Source organism: Mytilus trossulus, chromosome 13 (genome assembly GCF_036588685.1).
Source record: "Mytilus trossulus isolate FHL-02 chromosome 13, PNRI_Mtr1.1.1.hap1, whole genome shotgun sequence".
Classification (NCBI taxonomy): Eukaryota; Metazoa; Mollusca; class Bivalvia; order Mytilida; family Mytilidae; genus Mytilus; species Mytilus trossulus.
The window spans coordinates 49,599,668-49,613,948 of NC_086385.1; the positions used below are offsets into that span (position 1 = coordinate 49,599,668).

The 14,281-nt window shown below is 31.0% G+C and overlaps 1 protein-coding gene across 1 annotated transcript; it reads right to left on the reverse strand.

Moving 5' to 3' along the window:
- Nucleotides 1–295: 295 nt before the first annotated feature.
- LOC134694444 (myeloperoxidase-like) lies at nt 296–13,135 on the reverse strand. The gene is made up of 9 exons (XM_063555456.1): nt 13,053–13,135; nt 7,335–7,472; nt 6,479–6,658; nt 5,310–5,352; nt 4,503–4,606; nt 3,897–3,995; nt 3,044–3,136; nt 1,244–1,745; nt 296–500 (listed from the first exon to the last, which is right to left on the reverse strand). Exons 1-9 carry the CDS (start codon nt 13,114–13,116, stop codon nt 296–298), a joined length of 1,428 nt encoding a protein of 475 aa, XP_063411526.1. The 5' UTR covers nt 13,117–13,135.
- Between the last annotated feature and the right edge of the window lie 1,146 nt (nt 13,136–14,281).

A 14,281-nucleotide genomic window follows, 5' to 3' on the forward strand; every position in this document is an offset into this window, starting at 1 on the left:
TACAGTGGTATCTGAATAGGATCATGCCCGGTTATGTTTTCTGTCATTATAATTTATCAAGTGTTGAATGTTGGATTTTCCTTAAAGATTTTCAATATAATTTAGGTTATGATGAATTGTCTATAATTACCAATATTTCATCCGCTACACATTCATACAGCCGAACGCACTAAACAAAATTAAACTGCAATTTAGGTTAACACTTGAAGAGAACAACGTGAAAATAAAGGAAAAATATATAGACAATCGTTCAACAACAACAAAAAAGGGTAAAGGGGGTTATCACTGTTTATGCTTACTCATATAATTCTTCAAGTGCCTTTCCAAACTTTCCAAAATTCCTGAATGATTTCATAGGTTTAAGGTCACATAGTTCCCGCCATGTGTTGTATCCAGACACTCCATGTTCCCGCCCTCTCTGTATGTTTCTGGCGACAATATCAGATCCTGGTGCTTCAGGTAAACGGAATAGTGTGTTGCGCATCCCATCGACTATAAAGCTAAAATGAAATACTAATTATTTACGAATGGACCTACGATTATATTGAATAAAGTTTAGTGATATTTACTTTCGACATTATTAATAGCATAAACGGAAATCTTTTTCTCCCCATTTTTTTTTGTGTTAGTCTGTTTGCATATTTACAACTTTTGAATAAAAAAACGTCTTTCAAATATTTGACAGCGAGCATCTCAAAAAGAACTTTGATGTCGAAATGTGCATTTAGAATAGTATGACATTGATAAGACTACAATTGGGTTGATACCTCTGCTAGGGAACTGATTGTCCTTAAGGGCATCGCAAGCCCTGTAACTATTACTTTCGTAATACGTGGAATATTCAGTCATTGTTCGAATAGGGTTGAATGCTATTTACTTTTGAAGTCATTTCAAATGAATAGAGATATCGCTCTCTTGCTGAAACATTAACACCATATATATCACCCTACTAGTCTTAATAGTTTTGGTACTTTGTCAAAAAAAATTCAGAATATATTTTTTTCACAGATGTAGAAATACTCAACATGAGTAAAGATGAGTCCTGTCTAGAACAACAGACAAAATGTCATATATCATTTCATTGCATATAACATTATAATCATCACTAGAAATTAAACAATCAAATGTTACCTATATAAATATATATATATATACGGGAAACTAGAAACACTTATGAACCACATCAACAAACGACAACCACTGTACAACAGGCTTCAGATTTGTTCCCCCTATAATGACTTACTTATCAATCATGTTACTGGCCGAACATGCTAAATGTCTTCCAATAAAAGGAACATTGACTCCACCATTCTCCTGAGTAAGTCGAGGACTTTCAAAGATATCCTCCAATTTATTGACTGTCACTGTTTTACAGTTTTCGTCAGCAAAGTTCTGCTCGTTTGTTAGTTGGGAATGACCAAAACGATGTGCAGCAACGTTGACCGAATCTAGAATTTGTGGATTAACATCATCCTCATATTGGTCATCAAACACATCGCCGTCCACATCCTCCGAAAATAATTCAAATTTCTTCATTGTAGATTTACCAATAATAAGAGGTAAAAAGTCATTGTATGTGATATGCTGAAACATAGCTATAACGATCTTCCGAGCTTCCTGGAAAACAGTTTCATCGTTCCAATGCGGGTTCAGTGTGCGCAGTTCTGAAGCAATACGGTTATGTTCCCTATGCCAAACTAAATGCTGAACACTAAGCATCGGTACATCTGATACTCGATTGTCGCCTACAAAATGAAACAAGTGGTGCATAAATGTTGAAGATTATATACAGAATGACAACGTCCAATGTCAATATCATGAGTGTACAGCATGACAACAGGCTATACTGAGTATAACAGACACGAATATGGGGAACTTATTATTGTAACTCAAGAAAAGAAGCAATCAAATCAGTGTAAATAAATTAACATTGGAGCTCCAGGTTGAGATGCCACAGTGATTTTTTGTGGATTTTAAAAACATTGTGTACTAAAAACTCTATATTGCAGTTGGAAATCGAAGGTCGTGTTAAGTATAGTAGAAATGAACAAATTGGTAAATTTACATGAAAAAGAAATAAAACGACTTGGATAGCGAAAACGACATCACACAGACAAAATAATAGTTAACACTTGTATTCACTATACACTTTGCCAGGCTTTAGATATCTTTTTTTTTTAGTTTAACTAGAAATATGATTATACAGGGGATACATCTATATATTCTACTGCTAAATAGTCCTTGTCTATTCAAACTATAAAAGCTATATAGAAACATAAAATGTGAGAATAATGCTATACGTATTGATACATGCTATACCGATTGAATAAAAGAGGTAACGGTTCCTCAAACACTTTGAATTAATACAATATGAAGTCTTGTGTGGGAAATATAAATAATTGTAAAACAAACACCAATAAAAAAACTGATGACATGTTGTGTCCGAGTGAGAATATTTTTTTTTTATTCTGGACGTTTGACGTAATGATACTATTACCGTACATAGTTCGATTGAGTCAAACATAAAACGTTACAGATTTTCTATCAATATATTTGCAGAATAGAAATCCATCATGGTAGGAAGAACAACTGCAATCGTTCTTGACTGGAGACATGTGAGAACTTGAACTGAATAATACTTCAAATTTCTGGCCTCCCATTTTTCTTATTTTGAAGTTCTTTTGTCAACACAAACTATCTTGATAACAATGATATTTGTAATTGACTTAAAGAAGGCTACGTATGTGTATGTATATATACTTTAATATACAAAAGATTACTTATTACCGGGTGTGTACTACCATTAGAAACACGACGGAAACGGAATGTGGAGCAAGATCGTATACCCCTTCCAAATACCTAAAATCACATCAATTTTTTATGGGGTTCGTGTAGCTAAGTCTTTAGTTTTTCTGTATTATTTGTTTTAGTACTGTTGTTGTTCTTTGTCTGTTTTAACCATGTCGTTGTCAGTTAATTTTTCACTTATGAGTTTGAATGTCTCTTTGCTCTCTTGTGTCTGTTTATCGGAAATAATTAATACCTGCGACTGGACATCTACTTGGTGTTACTGGTTTAAAGCATGAGTTAACTCCAGCGGGTGAGGGTAAGAGATTGTCATCGGTTTTCAACAAATCTAAAAAAAACAAAACAATCAAATTGCGTTTAGTGATTACTTTGTAATGACAATATTTGTGTACTGGGATTAATGAAACTATGTTTTTTTTTTTGTGATCAGATGTAAACATACGTTATCAAACGAAAGAAATGAACATCAGTCTTAAACATGTTAAAAATATAATTTGTTTAATATGTTTCGCTCATTTTGGAGTTTCTGGTGTTTTTTGTTGTTGTTGGTTTTAATCAATTCCTTTCCTTTAATAGTGGTTATTGACCTCTTATAACATTGTAAAGTTTGATTTTTAAAAGATAATTATATTTTATTTATGGTGTGATAATTATATTGTATTTATGGTGTGATAATTATATTGTATTTATGGTGTGATAATTATATTGTATTTATGGTGTGATAATTATATTGTATTTATGGTGTGATAATTATATTGTATTTATGGTGTGATAGTGATAATTATATTGTATTTATGGTGTGATAATTATATTGTATTCATAGTGTGATAATTATATTGTATTTATGGTGTGATAATTATATTGTATTTATGGTGTGATAATTATATTGTGCACTTGATGTTAAATCCAGCCAAAAAAGTCAACAGACAAAAGTACAAAACATTCCACAGAGTATCATCTTGTACAGGCATTTAACAAAATATCGCTGCTAATTCAGTTTCGTATATCTTTTGCACATTAAGTAAATACTGAATTGAAAACTTAAAATAACTAATAGTAAAAAAAATATAAAAAGCGAAAACACTCACAGCTATCAGGCACTCGCAAAATCTCAATCAATTCTGGAGTACTGCCATAAACAACACTGGCATCAACGAAGGCTGTTGCGAGGTTAACTTGTTGTCTAACTGTAATATTAATAAACTTCATACACTAAACAAAATACACATACTTTAAATGATATTCTAATAATAAATAAGACAGAAACTAAATCGTCGTATAAGTTACAATTAATTGTTACATAAATACTTCATTAAAACAAATGATATATTGATATTGAGCTGCAGCTCTCAACAAAATGTTGGCCCAGTGTGGTAAGTCCATATACATGGCAAATTACTGACAAAACCTCAGAATGAAAAGTGTCTGACTGTTGACAGTAAAATTGTATTCTTAACAAGGACATTATGCACCTGTTGTATTTGAATACTGCAAAGTAATTATGATATTCGGAATGATTATCAGCTTCTAAAAAAGTTGTGCTTATTTTTTATTTTATGCAATTAATTGGAATTGACTCAACAAAATTGTAAAGCTAAAAAACAATAGTTTGCAATATCGTATGAATTTATATTCATATTGGGCAATAATTACTAAATAAAGGGATTTTTTTTTAGGTAAAACAATTATCATACCTCCGTTTTCGTCTATTTGTCCTTTTGCTCTTACAAAGTTAATACATCCTGGTGGCAAATCCTTATCATTCTCGGGGATTTCAAGTGGAAAGCAAATATCCGGACTGTAAAGAAAATATATTTTAAATACTTTTTTTTAAAATTTCTTAATCCTGACTATAACATGTATAACATAGATAAAAGATCAAAACTTACTGACAAGTTCAGAAAAAACCAATAGCTCACATTTATTTTTGTGACTGCATCATATTTACTCATACAAAAACAGAGATGACGGTGAAAAGGGCAAGGTAATTTCATAGTATAAAGTCTATTAAATGTTTAGTTAAAGTTAACGTGGACAATGTCGCCATAGCAGGGAATACTCATAACAATTATTTATGATCATTGAATACTAATAATATGATTCATCCCATGTAAATAACATGAAATCTCTATGCATAAGTTCATCTCGTAATCAAACACATGAACAGCACGTCTAGTTCCAAATGTTGAGCAGAAACTTTTAACTCTTTTGGAGCAAATGAGTTCACCCCTTCTTCATCGTTGGATTCGTGTTACTCATTCTAGTTTTCTATAGTTTTATGTTTATTGTCTTGTTTATGTTTTATTGTTTTGCCATGAAGTTGTTAGTTTTTCTTCGAAATACGAGTTTTGACTGTTCACTTGATACCTTCTGACTTTTTTTTCAGATTTTTTTTTTTGTTTAATAATGCTGAACTAGAATTTTCAATTGATTTTCAAAATGTGATTAATAGACAATGAAGAAAGTTTTCGATATGTTCGACACGTGCTTTAAGTACGTACTTATTTCTGTTTGGGTTTTCACAGCAGTTATTCTCAGCAAATGCTTCAAAATAATAATAACATTAACTTTAAGTACTATCTTTGATATGACATTAATAGTTGCAAATGTTATTCAGTAACATACCAAGATAAAAGAGAGTATTGACAAATACAAGAATGTTTAATCCAGCTACGGTTATTTTGGCCTACCAAAGCCTGTCAAAGACGTCAAGTACGTCTTTTTTCAACTGTTCGTTACGATTCATTCATTTTTCTTATTATTTTTTTATGATTTTGATGTATGCGTCTGTAACTAACAGGTAATACATTTTTATGACTTTGATGTTTGCGTTTATTACAAACAGACAACATCTGCAATACTGTGTAAATGACCACGTTTTTTGGATTGATGAATAATTTCGTAGTCAAAGTATTGGCAAGTATTCTACCTCTCTAGTTTGTAAGTTTTAAATAGCCATTTAAAGGGGAAAACATGCATTATTATTATTAAGTTGCAAATGTGGCATTCAAATATGTTTTCTTCTGTCAAATACCTCAAAAAAAAACATACGGTACCATTGTGAAATGATTCTGATAAAAGTCAAGTTTGAAATAACTATTTCAAATGTATAAACAAACCATTATTTTCGAAGGGTTAAATATTACGCAGTGATGTCTTGCCATTGTTTTGTTTGGACTTGTTTGTTTAATTTGCTTTTTGGTCTTGAACGTGTTTCCCTAATATTTTATTAACTGTGTATTTGCATTCGGGTATCCCAGATCAAATGTATTCGTTCATAGTCTGTTAATTTTCGGGTTCTGATTGAGTCAAGCCTTCCAATTGATAATTTCTCGTGTGGTTTTCTATGTTGTGATGTTATGCTATTGTTTCGGCAAAAGGGAGAAGGTTTAGTACCTGTCCTAAGTCAGGAATATGATGTACAGTAGTTGTCGTTTGTTTATGTAATTTAAACGTGTTTTTTGTTTCTCGTTTTTTATATAGATTAGACCGTTGGTTAACCCGTTTGAATGGTTTTACATAAATAATTGTGTTGAAAACCGTACACATTTTATAAATTGTTGTTTGGATGGAGACTTGTCTCATTGACACTCACACCACATCTTCCTATATCCATATTCTGTAAAATTGGCGATATTTCAAGACGGAATAATTATTATTTAGTTCTTACATGGTATCTCAGTTTGAAAGACATCGTGAGCTAGTAGTTGAGCGTGTGAGACGACTTGGGCAGACCTGGTTCTATCACTTTGTATAGGTGGTCCTAAATCTTCGTCCATTATTGCTTTGGATATTAAACGGGCGTTTGGTAATTCGTCACCATTTTGTGCAACTCTGGGTAATCCTTTACCTACAAATTTGTACAAAATGATTGTTTAAATGTATATAAGTCCTATATTTAGTCAGTTGTGAGTTACACTTTTAAAAATGGTAAGAGTTGTACTTATAATGGAAAGAGATTACCAAATATTCTGTATAAGATTAACTTTGATATTATATCGGTAATAACTTTAATTTAAAACTGCTATATATGAATTATATGCTAGAATTTAGAACAAAAAGACACTCGATAATCTGAAAAAGGGATAACAAAACTGTATTTATGACAAATGAAATGTTCAAAGCATCAGGATGATACAGTTGTGATTTAAATTGCTGAAAAGCAGAAACAAGTTATTGTTCAATGATTCTTTAGTTCATATATCGAATACTATACTAAAAAATAGATCTTGCCAAATTGATTTCGGTGCTGTGTAGGAAAAATGTAATTTAATCGAACATATTTCGAAGCACTGACGTCAGTACTTTGTTGATATACCAAATTAATACTAAATTAATGTCAACAACATATCCGTATAAATTTATTATTGATACACAACATTTATGTATATTGATGTGATGTGTCTTGATCTTTTTGTAAAATATATGCAGCATTTGCATGATAAATCTGGAATTTTGAAAGAAAACAAGTCCGCAGCCAAACAGTGACAGAAATACTTTAAAAAGATAAACAATAATGTTCTTACCATCTGCATAATCAAATATATAGTTTCCATCTTCATTTACGAATCTCTCAAACAAAGTATTAGCTTTCCCGAATCCTGGATGTTCAAGGTTGTTACAAGATCCATCAAACGTTCTATATTTAGCATCCTCATCACAAGCTTAAAAATAGAAAAAAAAAAAATTATAAGGTGAAACTCGCTTTCATCCTTATCATTTTCGTATTGAGAAGGAGTTTATTAAACTTTTCCGATCAGAAAAAAAGTGAACGAACGGCATTTAATAATATTTTATTTTGATTATGAAAAATATAACGTGGACTCATTTGTCATGTTTGATATTTGTGTATTATGATGTTTGGTATTGTAAATGTATGTCAAGCAACATTATAAAAAAAGAATATAATTATGAGGCACCACAAAAAGACGGTTATTAACGAATGTTGCTTAACAGATCACAAACAGGACAAATGAAAGCAGTAAAAATAGCATATAAATACACAATAAACCGCACGAATGTATCTCATAGTTTTCTTCGTTATAACATAACGCTTCTTTTTCATAAATTTAGAAAAGCGTTTGGGATGATCGAAATCAATGCACTTTTATTTTTATATGAAAACATCGTTATTATGTTTAAGATTCTGTATACTGCGAAATAAATTTGATAATATGTGTTTAATTTTCATACAAAAAAGATCTTTCATATATTATTTCAATCAGCATGATCAGTTTTCAAAATGAAATGTACACTGAATTCAAAGCTGATTAATTTCGTCATACAACATATTGTGAACTGGAGATGACTCGACATAAAAAAATGTTCTGTGATTCTCATCATCTGTCCGTGTATTTAAGGTGGTACCCAACACCTTGACTAAAAATAATTTGGCTCGTTTAATTTTCATAAAATTTTGACAAAGTATTTACTTTTACCCTTTGACTAAAATATCAAAATTTAAAAAAATTTGAACAAACCATTTTGTCAGAAAAAATACACTGGTTACATAGCAGTTTGACAAAAACTAATTTTGATCATTGAGAAGCTTAATATTTCTTTAACAATGCAACGTAATTAAAACGTTTAGCTGATTTTACAGAGTTATCTCCCTGTAGTGTTAGGAACCATCTTAAACTATACTTACACATGTTGCCTCGCACGCTAGAACAACTCTTTGAATATTCCTGGTGTATCGGGTAAATGCATAACAACTAATAGCATTTAGATATACGCCTAAACATTGAAATTTGTTTTGAATATTTATAGTGTTGTTTTTTGTTGTATATTTTCTACAACTCAGACCTCTAACCTAATAACTGTCAATTTGAAACCAAGTAATAGTTAGATGCATGTCCATTTGAAAAGGTTTGGGTTAATAACATGTGACACATTAATTCTTATTTATATTTAAAACAATAGCAAACTTTAAAAAAGTCTTATAACTAGACCAGGATAAACCAAAAAAAATATATTTGCAAAGTCACGTCTACGAGAGCATGTAGAAGAACAATCGACAATAAAACAATAAAACTGCAGTTTTATGTAAAAATAAACAACTACCAAAGTTATATAAGTTTGATGAGACTGTTATTAAAGTGAGAGGGTAGCGCTATAGAACCAGGTTTAATCCACCATTTTCTACATTTGAAAATGCCTGTACCAAGTCAGGAATATGACAGTTCTTGTCCATTCGTTTTTGATGCGTTTTGTTTTTTGATTTTGCCATGTGATTATGGACTTTCCAAATTGATTTTCCTCTGAGTTCAGTATTTTTGTGATTTTACTTTTTTCTGTATTTCTTAAGAATTTGCAGCACGTGATAGATGTACAGGTGTTACATACCTTTAATGAGGAAGTGATAAAACTGACTTGAAACACAATTTTAAAATACATATCACTTGAAAAAACAATCAAATGATCTGAGACTGTCACTTTTATTGTTATATTGACTGATAGTATTCCTGGTTGAAATAAGTGTAAGTGGCTTTGAACAATGTTATTCTAAGTCTAACAGCTTTTTATTAACTATTGTTAGTAAACTATTACCTTATAATACTGAGTTAATCGCCCATTAAACATATAAACACGTGGCTTTTATAATTTTCAATTTTATGAAGTTAGAATAATATGAATTTGAATATCACTTCGATATTTTAAAAATAGTTTTTTTTTTGTTTCATGATTGAAATAGAACAATAGGGAGATAGGACCATACGCAATAGTTATATACAGTTTTGATAAATACAGACAATAAATGAAACGACACATCGTTTGGAACCAGTTTTGTTTGTTCAATTTATTTATTTTTACACATATTTCTTTCTGGTAATTGCTTTACTCAGGAAAGCAAACTTATCAAGAAAAGTGTTTCGCTTTTCTTTGGTCACCCTGCATATGCCTTACAAGGACACCAACATGAATTTAGCAGCGAATAATTTGCTCCGTCACTTAATGTCAAACCTGCGTATTAACCCCAACGTAAAAATCAGTAAATCAGCACAAATCTATTTCATAACTATTTTTTTATACTTTTTTATGAAATAATAACTATAGATTCTCACGTTTTAGAATGTCATCAACATGTTTAAAACGTATATCGGTTAGTCCTCCAAAAATTGCTTATACATACTGATTGATTCAATTATATCGTTTATATTTGTTATTACTATACCAAAAGGATCCGCACACGTTCAGCCTTGTAGAGATGTTTGATCAGAACAGATTTTAAATGCACAAGAAAAAAGATAAAAACCATATTTTGTTTTAATTTTAGTATAATAAGATACCTATTTAACTTTTATTTCTTTGAAATAAAATGAAAAGTTTTAATAAATTTAAACAAGCAATCTGGAAAACCTGTCCTATAGTACTATTTTGAGCACACAGTTATATAACATAATCAGACATATTTCTTCAAGTATAAATATGTATATCGTAATGATATTTTCATTGTCGATACCAGAAAAATATTTGTTACCAACAGTAAATACGAGGAAATGGGTTTATCAATCAAGGCATTGATGACGATGATGCGTGGCTGCTTTGTGTCTGGTGAGCAATTAATAAGCAAATTCAGGACTGAAACATGTTGATGTGATATGCATATTCACCCTGTAATGTACTATACTGATACGCCAGGCTGTTCTTTAACATGCTAGTTCTTACAGTAAAAGTCTTTAGGAAGACAAACGTGTTACATCTTACGCGAACACATTACTTTGACGCCTAGCCGACCAGTCTTTGTTCTTACACCTTAATGCCGCATGCTTATCGGAGAAGCAACACATACCAATTCGCAAGTCTTTTGTTTGAACCAGCCGCGGATCGATCACATGATCTCTCCTGGTAGGGAGAACGCGGTACCACTAGACCACCGATGAAGTACCAATGCAATGTATAATCATAACACTAAAATTTACAAGTTACGTTGTTTTAGTCATTTGTTAGTAATATTACCTCCAGTAAATTTAGTAAACTAATGTTTAATGAGTATCTATTCTTAAAGATACAGATTATGTGTTTCTGTAGGGTCACAAATTGTTTCAATTACGTTTGTCTTTTCAAATTTAAATTTATTTAGTTGTTCATGTTGTTTTTATGTCAAGTATAAAATATGAGAGACGTACGTCAATGTTTCTGCTTTTGAGTTAACATGCTATATATGACATGATGTTTGTTTTTTAAACTTTCACATCCCCGTCATTCAAAGTTTCATGTCGCATTTAAAATCATAGCAAATAGGCTTTTGGAATTACAATGTACATGTAGGGCGCGAATAGGGGGATCACACAATCGTTTAAGACTACAACCCAGCCAACTTGTATTTCTAGCATTATGAATGAATCACTCCTATTTGACTTCATATTCAAACGATCATTTTGTTAAATGTACACGTACTTTGAAAGCAACCTGTTTACATGTACATTTAATCGTGAAACGATATAGATAATTACAGGTATCTACTGTTATAAAAAACCATTTCCCTTCACTGGTGTTATCATCTATATAAAATGTATTCGAAAACAATAACTCGAGTATGAAATTCCATATAAATATTGTGTATATAGTTATATCCGACGATATAATCTAATGACTTCAGCGTTTTTGCATTCGGCTTTACTGGGATAACTGTTTGTCATTCAAGATGCTCGAGATAAAAAAAAAACGATTTCATAGTAATATCATAGGTAAACCTGATAATATAGAAGTACACATAGTGAAACACGTCGGTTTTCAATTGCAGACAATAATCATTTTCAATCTTTTTAATAGAAGATGCAATCTTTATTCTTCTTAAATAGTAGGTATTCCTATTTTTTGTATCGTGACTTTTGTAAGTTCATTTCTTAATAATTACATAAGATGTATGTTTCATTATAATACGTTATTCTGATTGGCTAATTGCACATCACATGCTATTCCGGAAGCAATTGCATGAGACAATAACATTTCATTCATGATGACACGAGGTCCCACAATAAAGTGCACAGGTGAATTTAAAAATTAAACTTCATGAAAATCGTGTTTTTATAATCCTAGCTAAAAAAATGTAATTATAAGTATTGAATGCTTCTTTTTGTAACTTTATAGGGTTGTAAAAGCGTTGACCGTGCGTACATTTTTAGAATGAAGCGCTTCCGCGCTTCATACAAAATGTACTTCGGTCAACGCTTTTACACCCCAATAAATTTACAAAAAGAAGCATTCAATTCTTAAACATACATCAAACTTGAATCTTGAACATATTTTAGTAACAGCCTACTAGTAATCAATACAAATTGTTCAGCACCAGATGAAATTAATGTGTCCTCAGGGATACTCGAGGAAAACTATTTTAAAATCCAAAGCGTATTAAAAGAAAACCAAAAAAAGGAAAAAAAGTATAACCAAAGTCGGACATACAATCAGAGCTTTGCATGAGGGTAATAATACAGTCCTTAATTTTAGATAGTTTTAAACTTTTGTTGCAAATTTCAATAACACAAAATCTGTTTTGTCATGCCAGTGCCAAAGCACTGGCTACTGGGTTGGTGATAAGATATTTGGGTATATGATTGTTCAAACTATATACGTATAGTATGCGTACTACAGGTATACGATAAATATATTACAGGTGTACTACAAAAAAGACCGCTATCATCGCAAAGGCCTCGGAAAACATGACAATAATTTATAGACAAACAAAGGCAACAGTAGTATACCGCTGATCGAAATTCATAAATCGATTGATAGAAAAGACAAATCCGGGTTACAAACTACAACTGAGGGAAACACATCAAATATAAGAGGAGAACTACGACACAACAGAAACACAACATTAAAATGTAGCACACACAGAAACGAACTATACTCCAGACTCGCGTTTCCTCCACACAAGACTTACCAGTCACCCTCAGATGAAAAAACTTCGAAAGCAAAAAGGAAGTACAAAGTTGAGAAGCATTGAGAACCAAAAGTTCCAAAAAAGGTGTGCCCAGACTCCATATAAACAACAAAGGAAGAAAAACAACCCTTATATGTTGCATTGTTGTCTTTTTTTTTTTTGGGGGGGGGGCAATCAAATCACATTTCATATACCAGTAAGAAAAAACAATTGAAACCTTTTATCTCAATCAATGAAAATAAGCAAATATAACAAAATATTAGAACCATTATAAATATATCTAAATGTAAGTTGTCCAACAAAATAACCCACTTACCTATAGCTTAAGAAAAAAAAGTAGCTGTTTTACAAAACATACCTTGAGAATCTGCCCTTTGCAAAATACAAACTATGCCGAAGACCAGACTGAATGGAGTCTTCATTGCTGAATATTTGCATAAATGTTTTCTTCCAAATGCAAACTGATCTAAAGAGTTTTGCTATTTATACAGGTTATACGTGTAGGTTATATATTTGTCCCTACTTAGATAAAAGCCACCTCTTTGCGTTGACCAATCAGTTGAGTTATTTGCACTTCCCTGACGACAAGACCTACTTATCAAATAGACACATTTTTTTTATAAGTATTCAAGTCAGCAATCTTTTTTTACCTGATGCATATGCAATATATTTACCTTATTATTACATGTATTTATTTTAAATGACGACATAGTCGGGTATTTGTATAACCTTCATGCAACATCTATGTCACATAAATCAAAATATAATTACGGATTGAAAAGGGTATTTTGTTTGTATGAGAAAAAAAAACGATGTTGCCAAAAAAAACTTCTTACGATATTTCTGTCGTTTGTTCAGTAAATATATATCGAATACAATTATAGACGGTTATATATAAATGAAAACCCATATACGACCTGTAGGTCCTGTTCATTAATATCTCATTTTGATATTAAGGTGTAATTGCAGATCGAAAAGGGAATTTTATTATTTATAAAAAAAAACATTATACGGTGATACAAAAATAGTTACATTGTTATCGTTTGTATTTTAAAAAAAAATACACCATTAAAGAGTATGCATTACATTTTTTCAGTACCATTTTTGTATATCATTATTCAAATAGCGTTAAATAGGCTACTAATTGAATGTTCCCTTTTGTTATAAGATTCTGTATGATTTAGAAAAATGACGATCTATGAATTTCAATTGATTATAAGTGATTGTTCCAGATGAAAATTGGAATACAAATTGAAAATTTCAGACAGACATAAAAAAAATTCTGAAAAGTGTGTCGTTCAATTTACTAAAATAAAACTTTGTTGGTGCCACTTCTAATTGAATGTTGGCCCCATGCATATTATTAACTTGAGTGTGTTTTTTATATACAAGTATGTGTCATCGATCCTTTGTTCTTACATTTACTAAATATAAAGAAACGAAGGGTTCAAACTCCTTCAGGCAAGTTATTTTTGGTTAATTTTGTAATTTATTAAAAACTCATTTTAGTCATATAGCTCTTCATGATTTTATGTTTTCTATTGTCATCGGATTTCAGATGATAGGTTTTCTACATTTTAAATCTGA

What these genes read in the sequence shown, in the direction of transcription:
- LOC134694444 (XM_063555456.1), bottom strand. Translation starts at nt 13,116, where the DNA reads ATGAAGACTCCATTCAGTCTGGTCTTCGGCATAGTTTGTATTTTGCAA. An exon ending in CTTTCAAACTGAGATACCAT is followed by an intron (nt 5,353 to 6,478) that starts GTAAGAACTAAA and finishes ATTATTTTGAAG; the next exon opens with CATTTGCTGAGAATAACTGC. An exon ending in AAGTAGATGTCCAGTCGCAG is followed by an intron (nt 1,746 to 3,043) that starts GTATTAATTATT and finishes TTCATTTTGTAG; the next exon opens with GCGACAATCGAGTATCAGAT.